Below are 14,016 nucleotides of genomic sequence, written 5' to 3' on the forward strand. Positions count from 1 at the left end.
TCCATTTCTGGCAGTCTGGGCAAGAGCGCTGATGACGCTTGACTGCTTCACGGCCTTGCAGAATCCAATATTTACGGCGCAGCTCCGCAAGCAGTCGCTCTGCTCCAGGATGGTGCAGGCTCTTGTCTGTGGCCTGAATGATGAGCTGGGTGACTTTGTGTCGGGGGTCCAGGACCACTGGGTGGATAGCATCCAGGTCCAGCTGGTCGGTGCGCCGTAGCCTCCCTCCGACACGAATGAGCCTCACTGTCTCATCATACTCCGGGGCAAGACAGCGAAGCCTACTAGTAGCAGACACAAGTTTCCCAGCTTTCAGGAGGGTAAACTCCTCAGGAAAGCTGTCCTGCTGGGCTGTGCTGAGCACTTGTCTTTCTGCTTCCCGGTAATCATCCGCAGACAGACTGGCCTGGTCTGCCGCCGCCCCGTGACAGGCCCTAGCTACAGCCTCTGTGAGCTCCCCCAAAGAGGAGAACTGGGTGGCATCAGGCAGCACTGAGGTTGAGGCGGTTGTGGAAAAACAGCACACAGTGGATTTTCTCAGCTCTGAAGTGTCTTCTGTCTCTCCCACCGAAGGCTGTGTAGGCCAGAGGTTGGGTGTCTGTCGCAGAAAGTCTGGACCTTGACTCCATCTGCTGTTGCTTGCCAACTCCAGCAGTGTCTTTCCCCGTGTGATATCGTCGGCTGGGTTGTTGGCTGTATCCACATATCTCCAGGCACGGGCGTCAGTCAGCTCCTGGATCTCGGCCACACGGGTGCCGACAAAGACCTTGTATCGACAGGAGTCTGACTGGAGCCAGGTGAGGACTGTGGTTGAGTCAGTCCAGAGGACAACATCACGGATAGGCAAAGTCAGCTCTCTCTGTAGCAGTGAGGCCAGCTGAGCAGCTGTGAGTGCAGCACATAACTCGAGCCTCGGCATCGACAGTTGCTTCTTTGGGGCTACTCTGGACCTTGCAGACAAGAAGGACACCTCAACATAACCATCGGGGCTCTCTGCTCGCAAGTAGGCCACCGAGCCATAGGCTTTCTCAGAAGCGTCTCCAAATACGTGCAGGTCTCTCTGACACTCGAAGGTGTCCATCTCCAGGCTCACGTAGCAGCGAGGCAGTGATATTTGGGATAGGTGCTGCAACTCCTCTTCCCAGCTCAGCCAGGGCAGCAGGACGTCATCTGGGAGTGACGGGTCATCCCACTCTCGCTGTTTGTCCCACAAATGCTGCACTAAGACTTTGGCCCGTGTTGTGAAAGGGGCAATGTAGCCTAGTGGGTCATACAAGCGGGCCAGGACGCTGTATATGTTACGCATGGTGGGCACGGGCCTATCCAGCATCCGGTACTTGTAACCCAAGGTGTCTGAACTGCAGTGCCAGCGGAGCCCCAAGGTCAGCTCTTGTGGGTCAGTGCTGGACTCGTTAAGCCACAGCTCACTGCTCTCGGACCTAGCTTCTATCGGTAGGTGGCTGATGACATCCGGGAGGTTACTGGCCCACTGGCGCAGTTCAAATCCACCGGTTGCCAGCAGTGCTGTGAGCTTGTCCACCAGACGCCGGGCTTCTTCTACAGAGCGGAGGCTCTGCAGGCAGTTATCCACATAGAATGAACGCTCTGTGGACAGGCGGACATCCTCATCCGGCTGGCTGTGGTCAAACACGTGCTTCTGCAAGGCAAAGCTGGCACAACAGGGGCTACATGTTGTGCCAAATGGCAGAACTTGCCATATGTAGACATTGGGTGATTCTTCTGTCTTCAGGTTGCGCCATAGGAATCGTAGCAAGGGCTTGTCCTCAGGGAGCAGCCTCACCTGATGAAACATGCCCTTGATATCGCTGCTTACAGCGACTGTGTGTTCTCTGAAGCGCAGGAGAACGCCCAACAGACTTGAACTGAGGGTGGGGCCAGGTAACAACAGCTCATTCAAGTTGTATCCCTTGTACACATAAGAGCAGTTGAAGACTATCCTGTTCTTTCCGTTATGGCTTACCATATGATGCGGGATGAACCAGGATTCAGCTGCATCTCTCAGCTCCTCTTCTGCAACCTTCACCGCATAGCCGGCCTTCTCCAGCTTGTCAATCTCTGCACAGTAGGCCGCTGCTCGCTTTGGGTCTCTAAGCAGACGCCTCTCAGTACTTCGGAGATTGGCTAACACGGCCTCCTTCGGTGCCTTGAGCTGTGGCATGTTCTTCACCCTAAGGAGAGGGGTGGCGTAGCGTTGAATACCATCAACAGTGACGCGCGTAGTCTTTGCTTCTAACAGGTGGATGGCATCCTGATCCTGTCTAGAGCGTGTGACGAGCTTCTCACTCCTGTAGGGGAGTACATCTAATTGCCACAGTCTCTCAACACTCTGATGGAGCTCAGCAGTGGGTGAAAGGGAGATGTGGAGACACTGCTGTGCTGAAGCCTGCTGCTTGATCTGCTTTGTTGGCCCTTGTAGCGCCCAGCCCAGCCTTGTCTTCACCGCTGCAGGTGCTCCCGGGGGACCCAGACGCACTTGCTCCACTGGTGTGATGAGGTGGGGGTAATCAGACCCGATTAACAGCAGAGGACGTACTCGGTTCAGCGCCTTGAGAGGAATGTCTCTTAAGTGCTTGTGCTTCCTCTGAAGTGCTTTGACGGGGTATGTGTGCTCCGCCAATCCCAGCTGATCAGCTGTAAAAGCCCTATTGATCTTGAATGACTTCTGTGGCTGATCCACTGGGGAGATGGAAAATGACACCGCTGTACCACGTAGCACTCGGACATCCTGCCGGACAGTCCGAAGTGCCAGGTCTTCGGTCTCACCGGTGAGCTTGAGACTTTGGGCTGCTGCGGGCAGGAGTATGGTCCGCTCCGACCCATCATCAAGGATTGCGTACGTCTCCAGGGTGTGGGCTCCATTCCGCAGCAGCACTTTGCTCACTTTGAGCAGAACCTGGCTGCATCCTGCCCGCCTGTCTAGGTACAGGATTTCATTAGTTGTGCTGACAAGGCAAGACGTGTTCTCAGCAGGCTTAGCATTCACCTCGTGCAACACTCGCAGATGTCTTCCCTTGCACTCTTCACACAACACTTTGAGACGACATTGAGCTGCTTGGTGCCGGCGGGCGCATCGCCAGCATGCCTTGTTGGTCTTGATCCAAGCAGTTCTTTGGTCCACTGTGAGCTGTGCAAAGTTTGCACACTGGTTGAGAAAGTGCTGGTTATGGTTGCAATAGGGGCAATACGCGGTCTTCTCTGGTGGCTTGGCAGTGGCGACTGTCTTGGTTATGGCTTGAGTGTTCTCAGACTGATCTGTTGTATGCAGAATGCTAGTGTTCTTTACCCCTTTGCCTTCACGTCGTCGCTCTGTCTTGGGCCCAGAGTTGCTCTTGTCCTCCCTATGCAATGACTCGTATACAGTCTCCTGAATTTTCAGCTCGTAATTGAGCCAGTCTGAGAAGTGTAGGAGGCTTGGGACGGTGATGCGCATGGGGTACAAGAACCTCTTGAACTCTGCCCGCATGTCTTGAGGCAGCTTTGACAGGAGCCTCGTCACATGGGAACCGCAGCTGAGCTCTGTCTGTCCACTGTCCCCTAGCTGATCTAACATGCCTACCAGCGCTCTCACTTTCAGTGCAAACTGCTTGAATCCATTGGTGTCGCCACGTGCAATACTTGGGGCTTCCATCAGCTCTGCAATCCTCCTAAGTGATAGCTGGTGTGGCTGTCCATAGTGCTCTATTAGACTGGCCATCGTATCTGTATAGGGCTGTGGAGAGTTTGTGTACGAATCGGCGATGAGAAGGGCCCCTTCATATTTAAGGTGGTCGACCAGGATCTGATACTTGAAGCGCTCTGATGAGTCGACTGGCAGCAGATTGTCCAGGGCCACCTTGAGTCTTGCGAACTCCCTTGGGTCCCCTTTGGAGAATACTGGAATTGTGGGCTTCGGACCACGGTACACGGAGCTTGGGCATTGGGGAGGTGGCACCTGTTTGGTCTTCAGGTCCCGCAGTAGTCCGGTAAGCTCTGTTACCAGGTCCGGCGCCATGGGTGGTTGCTGGGGCACGTATGCATTGCTATCTATTACAGGAGGTGGTGGCGGTGGCCAGAGTCCAGTGTCTGTAGGCAACACGTGTCCACTGGTCAGTGGAGGTGGTGGCGGCGGCAGCAAGGGGAATGGTTCCGAACTGTCATCCTGCGGTATGGGACGTGGCCATTGGGATTGTGGAGGGTGGAGAAGAGACTGCATTCGTGAAGGTGGAACTGGCTGCGTAGCTCCTTCATCAAGTCGCCTGTGTAGGTCCATCATCTGTCGCTGCATCTTCTGATTATCCTCCCGTAGTTGATTCAGTGCATCGAGGACCTCCAGCGTGGCTTCTGAGGTGGGCTCACGCGGGAGTGAAAAGGGTGTGCTCTGATACAGGGGGCCAGTCGTGTTTGGTAGGCGCAGGTACTTGGTGTCCGCTCCATGTGCAGCCCCCAAGTCCTCATCTAATGCAGGGGGAGTGAGAGGTGTCATCCTGGCATATCTCTCAGTATCTCCATCCATGCTGTGGTAGGGGCGCTGTTGCTCGGAGGGGTACTCTGCATGCTGGGGAACGTAGGCAGCCCGTGGTTTCGGTGGGAAGGAGACTGCATAGTCATCCATCCAGGCTGGTTGGTGAGTCGTTCGTCGGGGACGAGCACCAGGAGGGTGCTGAGTTGTTCTCTCTTGGAACATCTTGGGTGAATCCTCAGTGGTCACAATATCCTCGCTGGAGCCTCCAAATGTTCTGATGAACATTAACTATTACTTGAGTTCACTCTTAAAGCTGTGGCCGCTGAGGGGCATCGGTCAGAATGTGCACACCAAGATTTTCTTCCAACAGGTTTATTGAAGAATAAAATGATTGTCTGTATGTGTGTGTAGTGTGTGGTGTGTATGGGGTGTGTGTGTGGTTCTGCAGGAGACAACAGAGAGAGGCAATAATCAGCCATGTGCTAAATACAATTAACACAAGCTAAACATGAGCTACATGAAGCCTACACGTGTCTACTGCATGTCACAATAGTGGCCTAGCTTAGATGAACATAGCAAGACCTAGATTAGGCTAGATACATGAACATAGCACTACTGATAGACTTTAAGCTATAAACGGAAGTTAACAGAAGTACAGCATACTCTTAGTATACATCTCGCGTAGGTATACATAATAAAGGCTAGGGCACCATTTAACATTCAAACGGAAATATAAGCTAGCATCCCTGAGTGGCTAGGTCCACACTTCACTATAAACAATTACCTCGCGGTAAAATACACCCGCGAATCGCGTGCATCACGATTATACAAAGTTTCTAAATGCTTAAAATATACTACACAGAACAGAATACAGATACTCACTTGTTTCTGAACGCACACAAAGTAAGAAATATACATTGAAACACTATATAACGGCTACTTATCTAAACACACAATATAGTTAACGCTAGCTTTCTCCAGAACTTCTCTTCACTGTCTTAATGAGGCTGTCGTTCTGAAGTCCCAGAGGGCAGCGTGCTCTCTGATTGGCTGGTTTGGAAGCATGCACTAGGCATGATCAGCCCTTTGTTACAAGCCTACTAATATCAACTAACAATCTCACTATGTCGTTCACTGCGAATTGTGTCCTCTCTTCCGCCCACAGCACGGGAACGTTAACTACGCTCGCCTGCCTACCGCGCTAGCCAGAGCGCTAAAAGGCTCTGAGGCATGGGAATCATAACGATACTTTCATTCAATAAACAGACTTGTAGGCCATTTATAGTTTGACTCGCTTTGTTGTCATGTTAAATTAATATCTAAATAATCACGCTGACGGTGTCAATGACAATCAATCAGGAGGAGTAGATTGAAAATAATCACGCTTTAGACATGACCAGCCTACTTCAACTTGATGGCACATAGACCATAGCTAGCAATAATTGCAAATATTTTTTAGATCTTCTGACTAAGTTTACTGTACTTATTCAAACGACATCAGCACCACTGTCACTGGATATAAAGCAAACGTTGACTTTCACTCGGTGCTTCACTGACTGTAAAAAAGTGTCATAATATTATCTATCTATGCACTGCCTGATGCTTGACAGCAATTGCTAGCTCGATGAGTTGCGAAACGACATCAGCAAAACGTACCACTCGGTCCGTATTAAATTTACAGTTAACAACATTGGCTTCCCAGGCATGCATTTAATTACCTTTCACTGCCTTCACGTCTGCCAGGCTCCAAACTGTCTTCATAACAGCAGTTGCAATTCAGTATTAAAACAGCCTTGGTAAAGTTAAAACCAACTATTTGAACTGCAGTTAGTTTAGCCTACCCTCATAACTAGACCTCTCAAATTCCGAAATTTGAAGTCTAAATATACACACTTTATGTTGAAAGTGTAACTGCGATTACATTCTAATTAAAATCCTCCTTGCCTCAAGCACACTGCAGACAGGGCGACCGCTCTACTTCCGGTATTTCGCCGACGTTGGGAGTGAAGTTCACCCAGAATGCACAGGTCAATACAAATCATCCAAAACACACCGTCAGTATGAAACATCGTGTAATTGTCAAGTATATATACCAAATGAACACCCACAACATTTAACAGCATGTAAGTCCGTACTTGTCCATAGGGGCCATGGCATTGCTTAGATCTAACAAGTCTCGGGATGAGACACTCCGTAACGGACCATCCTAGAACTGTGCACATTGTACCGTTGCGGACCATCTCCGACATCCAAAGAGAAATTGTAAGGTGTGAGGCTACTATCATACGCTAGGGAATGTATGCCAGGACATGTGCTGTGAGAATTGCACCAATATATTTTACAAGAATGGCCTTGATTTGATTTTTTTTTAAAAATATCAACATTGTATCTTAAATCACTCTGAAATGTCATTTCTGCATGACCTAAGCAATTTAAGATGAGCTATTCCGAATAATAGCATACATTCACAAACACACACGTTTTTGCTAATTATAGAGCCATCGACAGACCAAATAACACCAAATTTATTGAGGGTGCTTTGGATGGGGTCTCAAGTCATCCCACCAAATATGGCTTTCATACGTCACAGCATTGCCAAGATAGGCACACTTCCTGTTTGGTGGCTTCGCTCGCTGAATTTAATTGGTCGTCACAGGCGAACGCTTGGACGTATGAAGGCGAAATCAAGGCATTTGATCCGCCTTGGTCTGTAGATCACGCGTGCCAAGTTTCATGACGATCGGATGAACTATGCGGCCAAAGTCGCTTTACTTTGATTTTGGACAAAATTCAAAATGGTGGAAAATCCATCATGGCGGAAAATTACGTCACATGGTGCGTTGGAATCAGCTGAGTCAGAGGATTCCAACGGTATAAGTTTTATCAAAATCGGCCATACGGATCAAACGTTACGGGCATTAACGTGTTTTCCAACTTTGACCAGTTGGTGGCGCTAGGGCGTGAGAGCGGAGAGCATGAAACCTGGTGGTGTCAATCAGGGTAGTCTCTTCTATCAGCGTACCAAATTTCATGACTTTATGTCTTACGGTTTGGGCTACAGGTGGAAAAATGTGTGGGCATCAGCGCTCAAAAATCACTTTTCCATTCATTCCTATGGGAAAAAATCGACCGGAAAAACTGGAATAACGGGAGAACGACAAGGCGTATCAAAAAGCTGTATACAAGCCACCATCCTCGCATCAGGACCGACGCGTGAGAGGTGGAACGGCGTCTCTAGCTCTAAATCCCTAGGACAAGATAGGGAGACAAAAGTTTGACTTAAGATAAATAAGTAGTATATGAAACGCACAGAGAACAATAGTGTGCTTTTGCAAGCACACTAACTAGAAATGCAATTCCAAGGAATTACCAGTGCATGAAAATGCAAAAATAGATAGATAATGTAGATATGGTTACTAAGGTGTAGCTAGGGTAAACATGGTGGTTGCATAGTTTACCGAGAGTTGATAGTGTGAAGGTAGACAGTTTAAAGTTTAAACATTCCAGTTCTAACTTAACTAATGATTTCTATTCATGTTAAAATGTTGATTAGCTAACTTAGCTAATGATTTCTAGCAGTTATGCTAAAAATGCTAATTATGCTAGCAATGCTAACTTTACTAACAATGCTAACCAGGTTGATTAGCTAACTTAACCGATGATTTCTAGCAGTAATGCTAAAAATGCTAACTATGCTAACAATGCTAAATTTGCTAACAATGCTAACCAGGTTGATTAGCTAACTTAGTTGATAATTGTTTGCAGTTATGCTAAAAATGTTAACTATGCTAACAATGCTAATTATGCTAACCATGCTAACTTGCTAGTGAGGACTTTTATTTTGAAACATTTGTTGCTAGGGTATCCATGGTGGCCACTATCAGGAAACAAGAAGCTACTGCAGTATAATCATGTTGGTTGCTATGGAAACGGTCATAAATGCTTAATTTTAATGGTTGCTATGTTGGTTGCTAGGTACATGGAGGTCTCATGTAGTTGACTGGAGGCATAGTTGATGATAACTGACAGTGGAAATGGTTGAACAGTTAAATAGTTGAGTAGTTTCAATAGTTAAATGATTTAATAGTGTGTTATTGCAGTGAGGACTTTTATTTTGAAACAGTTGTGGACAGAGGAAACAGTTTAACAGGATGTAGTCTTCAAAGAGATTGTATGCTTAAAGCCTGAGAGAAACTGACAGTTGGTGCCCAGGTGGCCGGCCACCTGGCGTAAGATTCTAATTGCTGCCGTGATGTCATAATGAGCAATGTTAAGTCTATGGGGGAAATTGTAATAGTTTTTAACTAATAGTTTAAAAAGTATAAAAGTTACAAAGTTGAAAAATACAAAGCCCACATCGCGTAAGTAAGACCTACGCGACAAAATTTGAATGGAGTTTCTACGTTAAGCGGTTGAAGCTGAATTGCGTGCGTTAGAAGAAGAATAATAAGAAGAAGCAGAAGACCGAGGAAGAACAGTACAGTGCATTTTCATGCACTGTAATAATAATAATAAAAAGAAAAAGCCTAGGAATAACAATACAGTGCATTTCCATGCACTGTAATAAGAAGCGACCGGATTTCAATAGAGGGGATGCATCCCCTCTAATTAATAAGAAATATTAAGTAGGGTTGACTTAGTTTTGACCAATCTGTCGAGAATACTCACTTTATTTGAGTTAGTAGTACTTTGGGAGCGAAAAGTCAAACCAACTAAATCATTTTAAGTTCAGGTCACTCACAAAATACTAGTCCAACACTTGGGCATGCGCAGAAGCCTCTAGTAGAAACCAACCGACACGACACACACGACTAAACACGCATGGACATCGCTGGAGTACTTTACAGCCTCATTTGGTGAGTAAACGTTTGAAATCGATTTGCTTTCTTTATGTATTATTCATTCAACGCTAGTTAAGTTTTGTTCACAAAAGTGTCAATGTCTATGTGACTTGTGCCTGTCGTGATGTTAAGTATCATAGCCTAGCGTCTAGCTATCGCTAGCCCAACGTTTGTTGCTAACGTTATCTGTTTGAAACACTAAACTGTAGATCTACCAAAGACTCTTTTCGGACGTGGCTCATGTGTTTTCATCACTGAAAACGATTATTTCTAAAAACTCCAAAGCCAATAACTCCAGTTTCACGTTTGCATGTGTAACAGCTAAATGGTATGAAGCATGATTAGTATGTTCGACCTCCATATTAGCTAGCATTTTTCAACTGGAATTATTGCAGCTTGGTCATTAGCACTAGCTAGTTCTTTTCCTCATGGTAGCAGCTACAGGAATTGCTTTCAAATTCTTTGATTTTATGTTATTTCATATCAATACAAAGTAGGCCTATTTTGTCTGAGCAAAAACATTAGTTTACTATTTACTATTTATATAATTGAGTTCATTTCATTGAGCTCTGTGCTAACATGATCTTTTCTCTTATAGAGATGTTGTCAAGCAGACCAAATCCCTGAATGAACTTGTAAGTACTGCACTTTTCGTGTTGATAAGGCTATTTGCTAAAGTAGCAGTTTGTGTCTTGTGAATGTCTTAATCTTTATTGTCTCTATCATTAGACATCGACTGTGATAGCCCAACGCACTCTTGTCCTGAAGGGAATTCCTGTTTTACATGGATCAAGTCCAGCGAATTCTACAGCACAGCATTTGTAAGTATACTTGGAAATAATAATAAGAAGAAATAAAGCAAGTTATCATATCTAGTTATGGTTATTTATGTATGTACAGTATGTATGTTATGCAATACACATTGGAAATTGCCACTTATTCCGCATGTTTATATTGTCAATGTCTTTGGGTGAGGAGGGGGCCCATTGGACATTTTCCAAAATAGTTTAAAGTGTTATTCTGGCGGTGAGCAAACACTTCCAAAAAAGCATTTTAACCAATAATATTAAAAACAGCACCAAACCTCATCAGTAGCTTGCTCAGGGTCCCTACACTTAAAAGGAAGCACCAACAACGTAGTTAGCGAACCCAGAGTTTATTACAGAAAACACTTACCAACTTGTCCTCTACCAGCTCCTCCAACCCAGTATCATAAGGTTTCGTTGAACTGTCACATTTGGTTAATCTGTCATTCGTGCTGGGGTTGGAGGAGTTGGTAGGAGGACAGTTGGTAACTGTTGACACTTGGAAAGTAGATTGTGTTCAGGTGGACTCATTTTGTGGTCACAGCTTTGTTCATTAGTAGCAACACATGATAACAAGACTTTCTTTTGCATATGTGTCTTCACAGGACGCTGTGACTGATGGGACCATCTCATGTGTTGATGTGCTCACTGTTCTTGGGGAGATTGACGGCTAACATCATTTCCAGGGTCCAAGCTGCTGTCAGGTGTTATGGTGGCACCTTATTTCTGCTTGATATAATATAATATTCATTTTCTGCTTGATATTACTATATTATTATTTTACTGCGGAGTCCAAGCACTCTTATTTTACTTTAAATATGTTGAATGGCAGGGTAGTTTGCTATGTGAATGCTGGATAATTAAAAATAAAAATAATTTTTATTAACCTAAACCAACCTTCTCATTTCGTTTTTTTTGTTAGATGTTTTTACATACATTGCTTGTATAGACATTGTAAACTGAACCAGAGAACAAGTCAGTAGTACACACTTAAAAATGTGAGCTAATTAAGTATTATTTACTCAGAAAAAACAAGCTTCCATGAGAACTATGGGTTCTAGGTATATGAGTACTAAGAACCATGAGCTAATTAAGTACAGTTTAATTAAAATAAATAAGTTGTATTCACTTAAAAAGTGTAAGTTATTAAGTGTTACTTACTCAGAATAAACAAGCAGTGTTCACTTAAAAAATGTAAGTTCATTGAACTCACTTTTTTCAAGGCAATGAGTTTGCGTACATTTTTTAAGTAAAGTCAACTTATCAAAATTTACAGTGTATGTATTGTGTGAAGGTGTGTGTGTGTGTGTGTGTGTGTGTGTGTGTGTGTGTGTGTGTGTGTGTGTGTGTGTGTGTGTGTGTGTGTGTGTCACATTGCCCAGTGTCATTTGATGTCAGCTGACCCCTTTTCAATGTTAGCAGAAGAACGCACAGACAACTTGGTGTAAGTGCCATTGATGGACTCCACAAGTAGGTCAAGGCAGCTAGGTGTCCGGGGACATGAGGGCATCATTAGGTGTCCGGGGAGATGAGGGCGCTACAGGAACAGTCTGTGTTACACCTCTCACAACAACAGTCCCCAAGAACATTTGATCTTTTTTATTTAGGGCAAAATGGCATCTCCATCCCACTGCGCAAAGAGACGTATTTTGGACGGCCAATTTCGGGTTGCAGATCATAATGCCAGATGAAGTCTTTTCTTTCGACGTCCAGTACTGACATCCATAGGACCGCTGTATAACGTTCAAAAAAGGTTACATATAGTCCTATTGATGTCCAAATCTGGTCGTAGACGTCCAAATAGCGGACCTAGTTTGCACGTTGCACGTTTGCAGTCATCCAGAATTGGTCTTGGACCAATGGACTCAATAAAGACATAATCTGCACGTCCATCAGACGTCTATGTTTAGAGGGATTAAAGACAAACATTCAGATAGCGCCAGAGTTCATAGCGCTATGTAATTATATCCACTACTAGAGAATACCAGTGATGAGTTACATAGAACATGTTCTGAGTTGGGGCACTAGGCACATAGAACATGTACTGAGTTGGGGCACTAGGCACATAGAACATGTACTGAGTTGGGGCACTAGGCACATAGAACATGTACTGAGTTGGGGCACTAGGCACATAGAACATGGACTGAGATTGCAGCACTAGATCCAACCCTGAGTCCCAAACAGCCCTATCCTGGTTGTGTGCCTCAGGTGGATCAAACCCTGAGTCTTTTTTTTTTTTTTTTTTATAATTATATTTATTTGGGATTTTCTTTCACACAAACCCTGAGTCTTATGCCATTCTGACACCAGAAGCCTTGGCAAAGATTTGGAAAAGATTGTTGAAAGACTACAGTATCAGACCTATTCACATCTAAAGACAAGCCATTGAGTTTTTAAGTCACAGACTGATTTTGTAATGACTAGGATCTTGTAAATAGTGACTTGGGAGTCACTATTTACGAGACTAGATTCCCAAATTCATAAACTATAGTTTCCTTTAAATTATTTCCCATTGTGCACTAGATATCAACAGGAATTCAAATGATAGCCTATGAAAGTCATATTTCCCTGTTTCTGCAGCATTGTTTCTTGTATGACATCCCTAAGGAATAGGCCTATAGAATTGTTCTGTCACGTGGAATAGCTTAATAATAATAATTATGAATAATTATACTACTAATAATAATAATTATGAATAATTATACTACTAATAATAACAAATAATTTATTAGACACAAAATAACAAATAGTACTACAGCTGTCACCTACTTTGCCCCTTCCTGTTTGGTGTTGGAAAGAGGTCACTATCATATTGGTTTTTTTGTTCACGTCACTATTTGCATGAGCCATGACTAAAAGACTTGCAATAATATCAAACCTGTTTGACATTGTCGTAACGCCAAGACTAGAAAAAGACTGACCCCAGCTGTGGCCCGAGTTCAATTCCTGCCCCGTGGTCCTTTTCGCATCCCACCCTGACTCTCTCCCACTCACTTCCTGACTTTCGCCACTGTCCTGTCCAATTAAAGGCTTAGAAAGTCCAACAAATATATACTTTAAAAAGAAAGACTAACAGACTTAAAACCATTAAGATTGGCACCTTACACGAACAATCTAGTTGACGTGAGCGTGCCGCCACTCCAGTAAAACTCCCATGATTTCATTCCAACATTGACTTTGGAAATTTAAACACAACTGAAATCGCTCAAAGATCATATGTTATAAGGCCGGCATTAACCGCCCAGGCTGTGCCTCTCAGGTGCAGCTGATCAACGATGCCTACAACCTGGTGGTGGACGCAGTGGTGGGGGTGCAGATGGAACCGGACAGTCTGGCAGAACCCCTCACCAGTATTCTAACGACGCTCCGAAACGTCAGGGTCCCCATCGTGAGCCTGGACATCCCCTCAGGTAACACACATACACACTTTCCCTCAGGTAACACACACACACACACTTTCCGTGATCACTGATATTCCTCCCAAAATTCAAAGTTCAAGTCAACATCTTTGGACAATACACTTAATCTATAATTTGCATCTCTAACCACTAAGGTTGTTTTGAGAAACAGGATGGATCCTGCTTTCTGGTCCTTGTGTGCCATATGCACTCTTGAACTGACCCCACCTCAGTGCTATGTATGCCCCTCCATTGCTTGCAAAAGAGACATGCAGATATGTGGTTAGTGATCATATACGTTTTATTGGCACACTGAAAATAATTCGATAGGTTTTAGAAATGGGGAGTAAAGGGGCAAGTACACACTTGAACAGGTATACAAAAACTCACCTGAAGTCTATTTTTAGTGCCAAGCCTCAGACTGGTTGGTGTTAAGTTTCCTCTGAAGTTTTAGTGTTCTAATCTAAGTGATTTCAGGTATGTGTGTGGGTATTGCCAATTGCCTTGGT

General features: G+C 44.8%; 1 protein-coding gene and 1 long non-coding RNA gene across 4 annotated transcripts in view; both read left to right on the top strand.

Moving 5' to 3' along the window:
* The window catches only part of LOC134063208 (yjeF N-terminal domain-containing 3-like), a 35,745-nt gene that overhangs the window by 20,733 nt on the left and 996 nt on the right, over positions 1–14,016 (top strand). For all 3 annotated transcript variants that reach the window (XM_062518856.1, XM_062518857.1, XM_062518858.1), the window contains one exon: positions 13,369–13,519. In XM_062518856.1, the coding sequence (XP_062374840.1) occupies positions 13,369–13,519 (151 nt within the window). The remainder of the gene's footprint in view (positions 1–13,368; positions 13,520–14,016) is intronic.
* Positions 9,900–10,852, top strand: LOC134063295 (uncharacterized). Its single transcript, XR_009936063.1, has 3 exons — positions 9,900–9,938; positions 10,033–10,124; positions 10,715–10,852. It is a non-coding gene; the product is annotated as an uncharacterized LOC134063295 (long non-coding RNA).

The sequence above is a fragment of the Sardina pilchardus genome, chromosome 2, assembly GCF_963854185.1.
Source record: "Sardina pilchardus chromosome 2, fSarPil1.1, whole genome shotgun sequence".
Lineage (NCBI taxonomy): Eukaryota > Metazoa > Chordata > Actinopteri > Clupeiformes > Clupeidae > Sardina > Sardina pilchardus.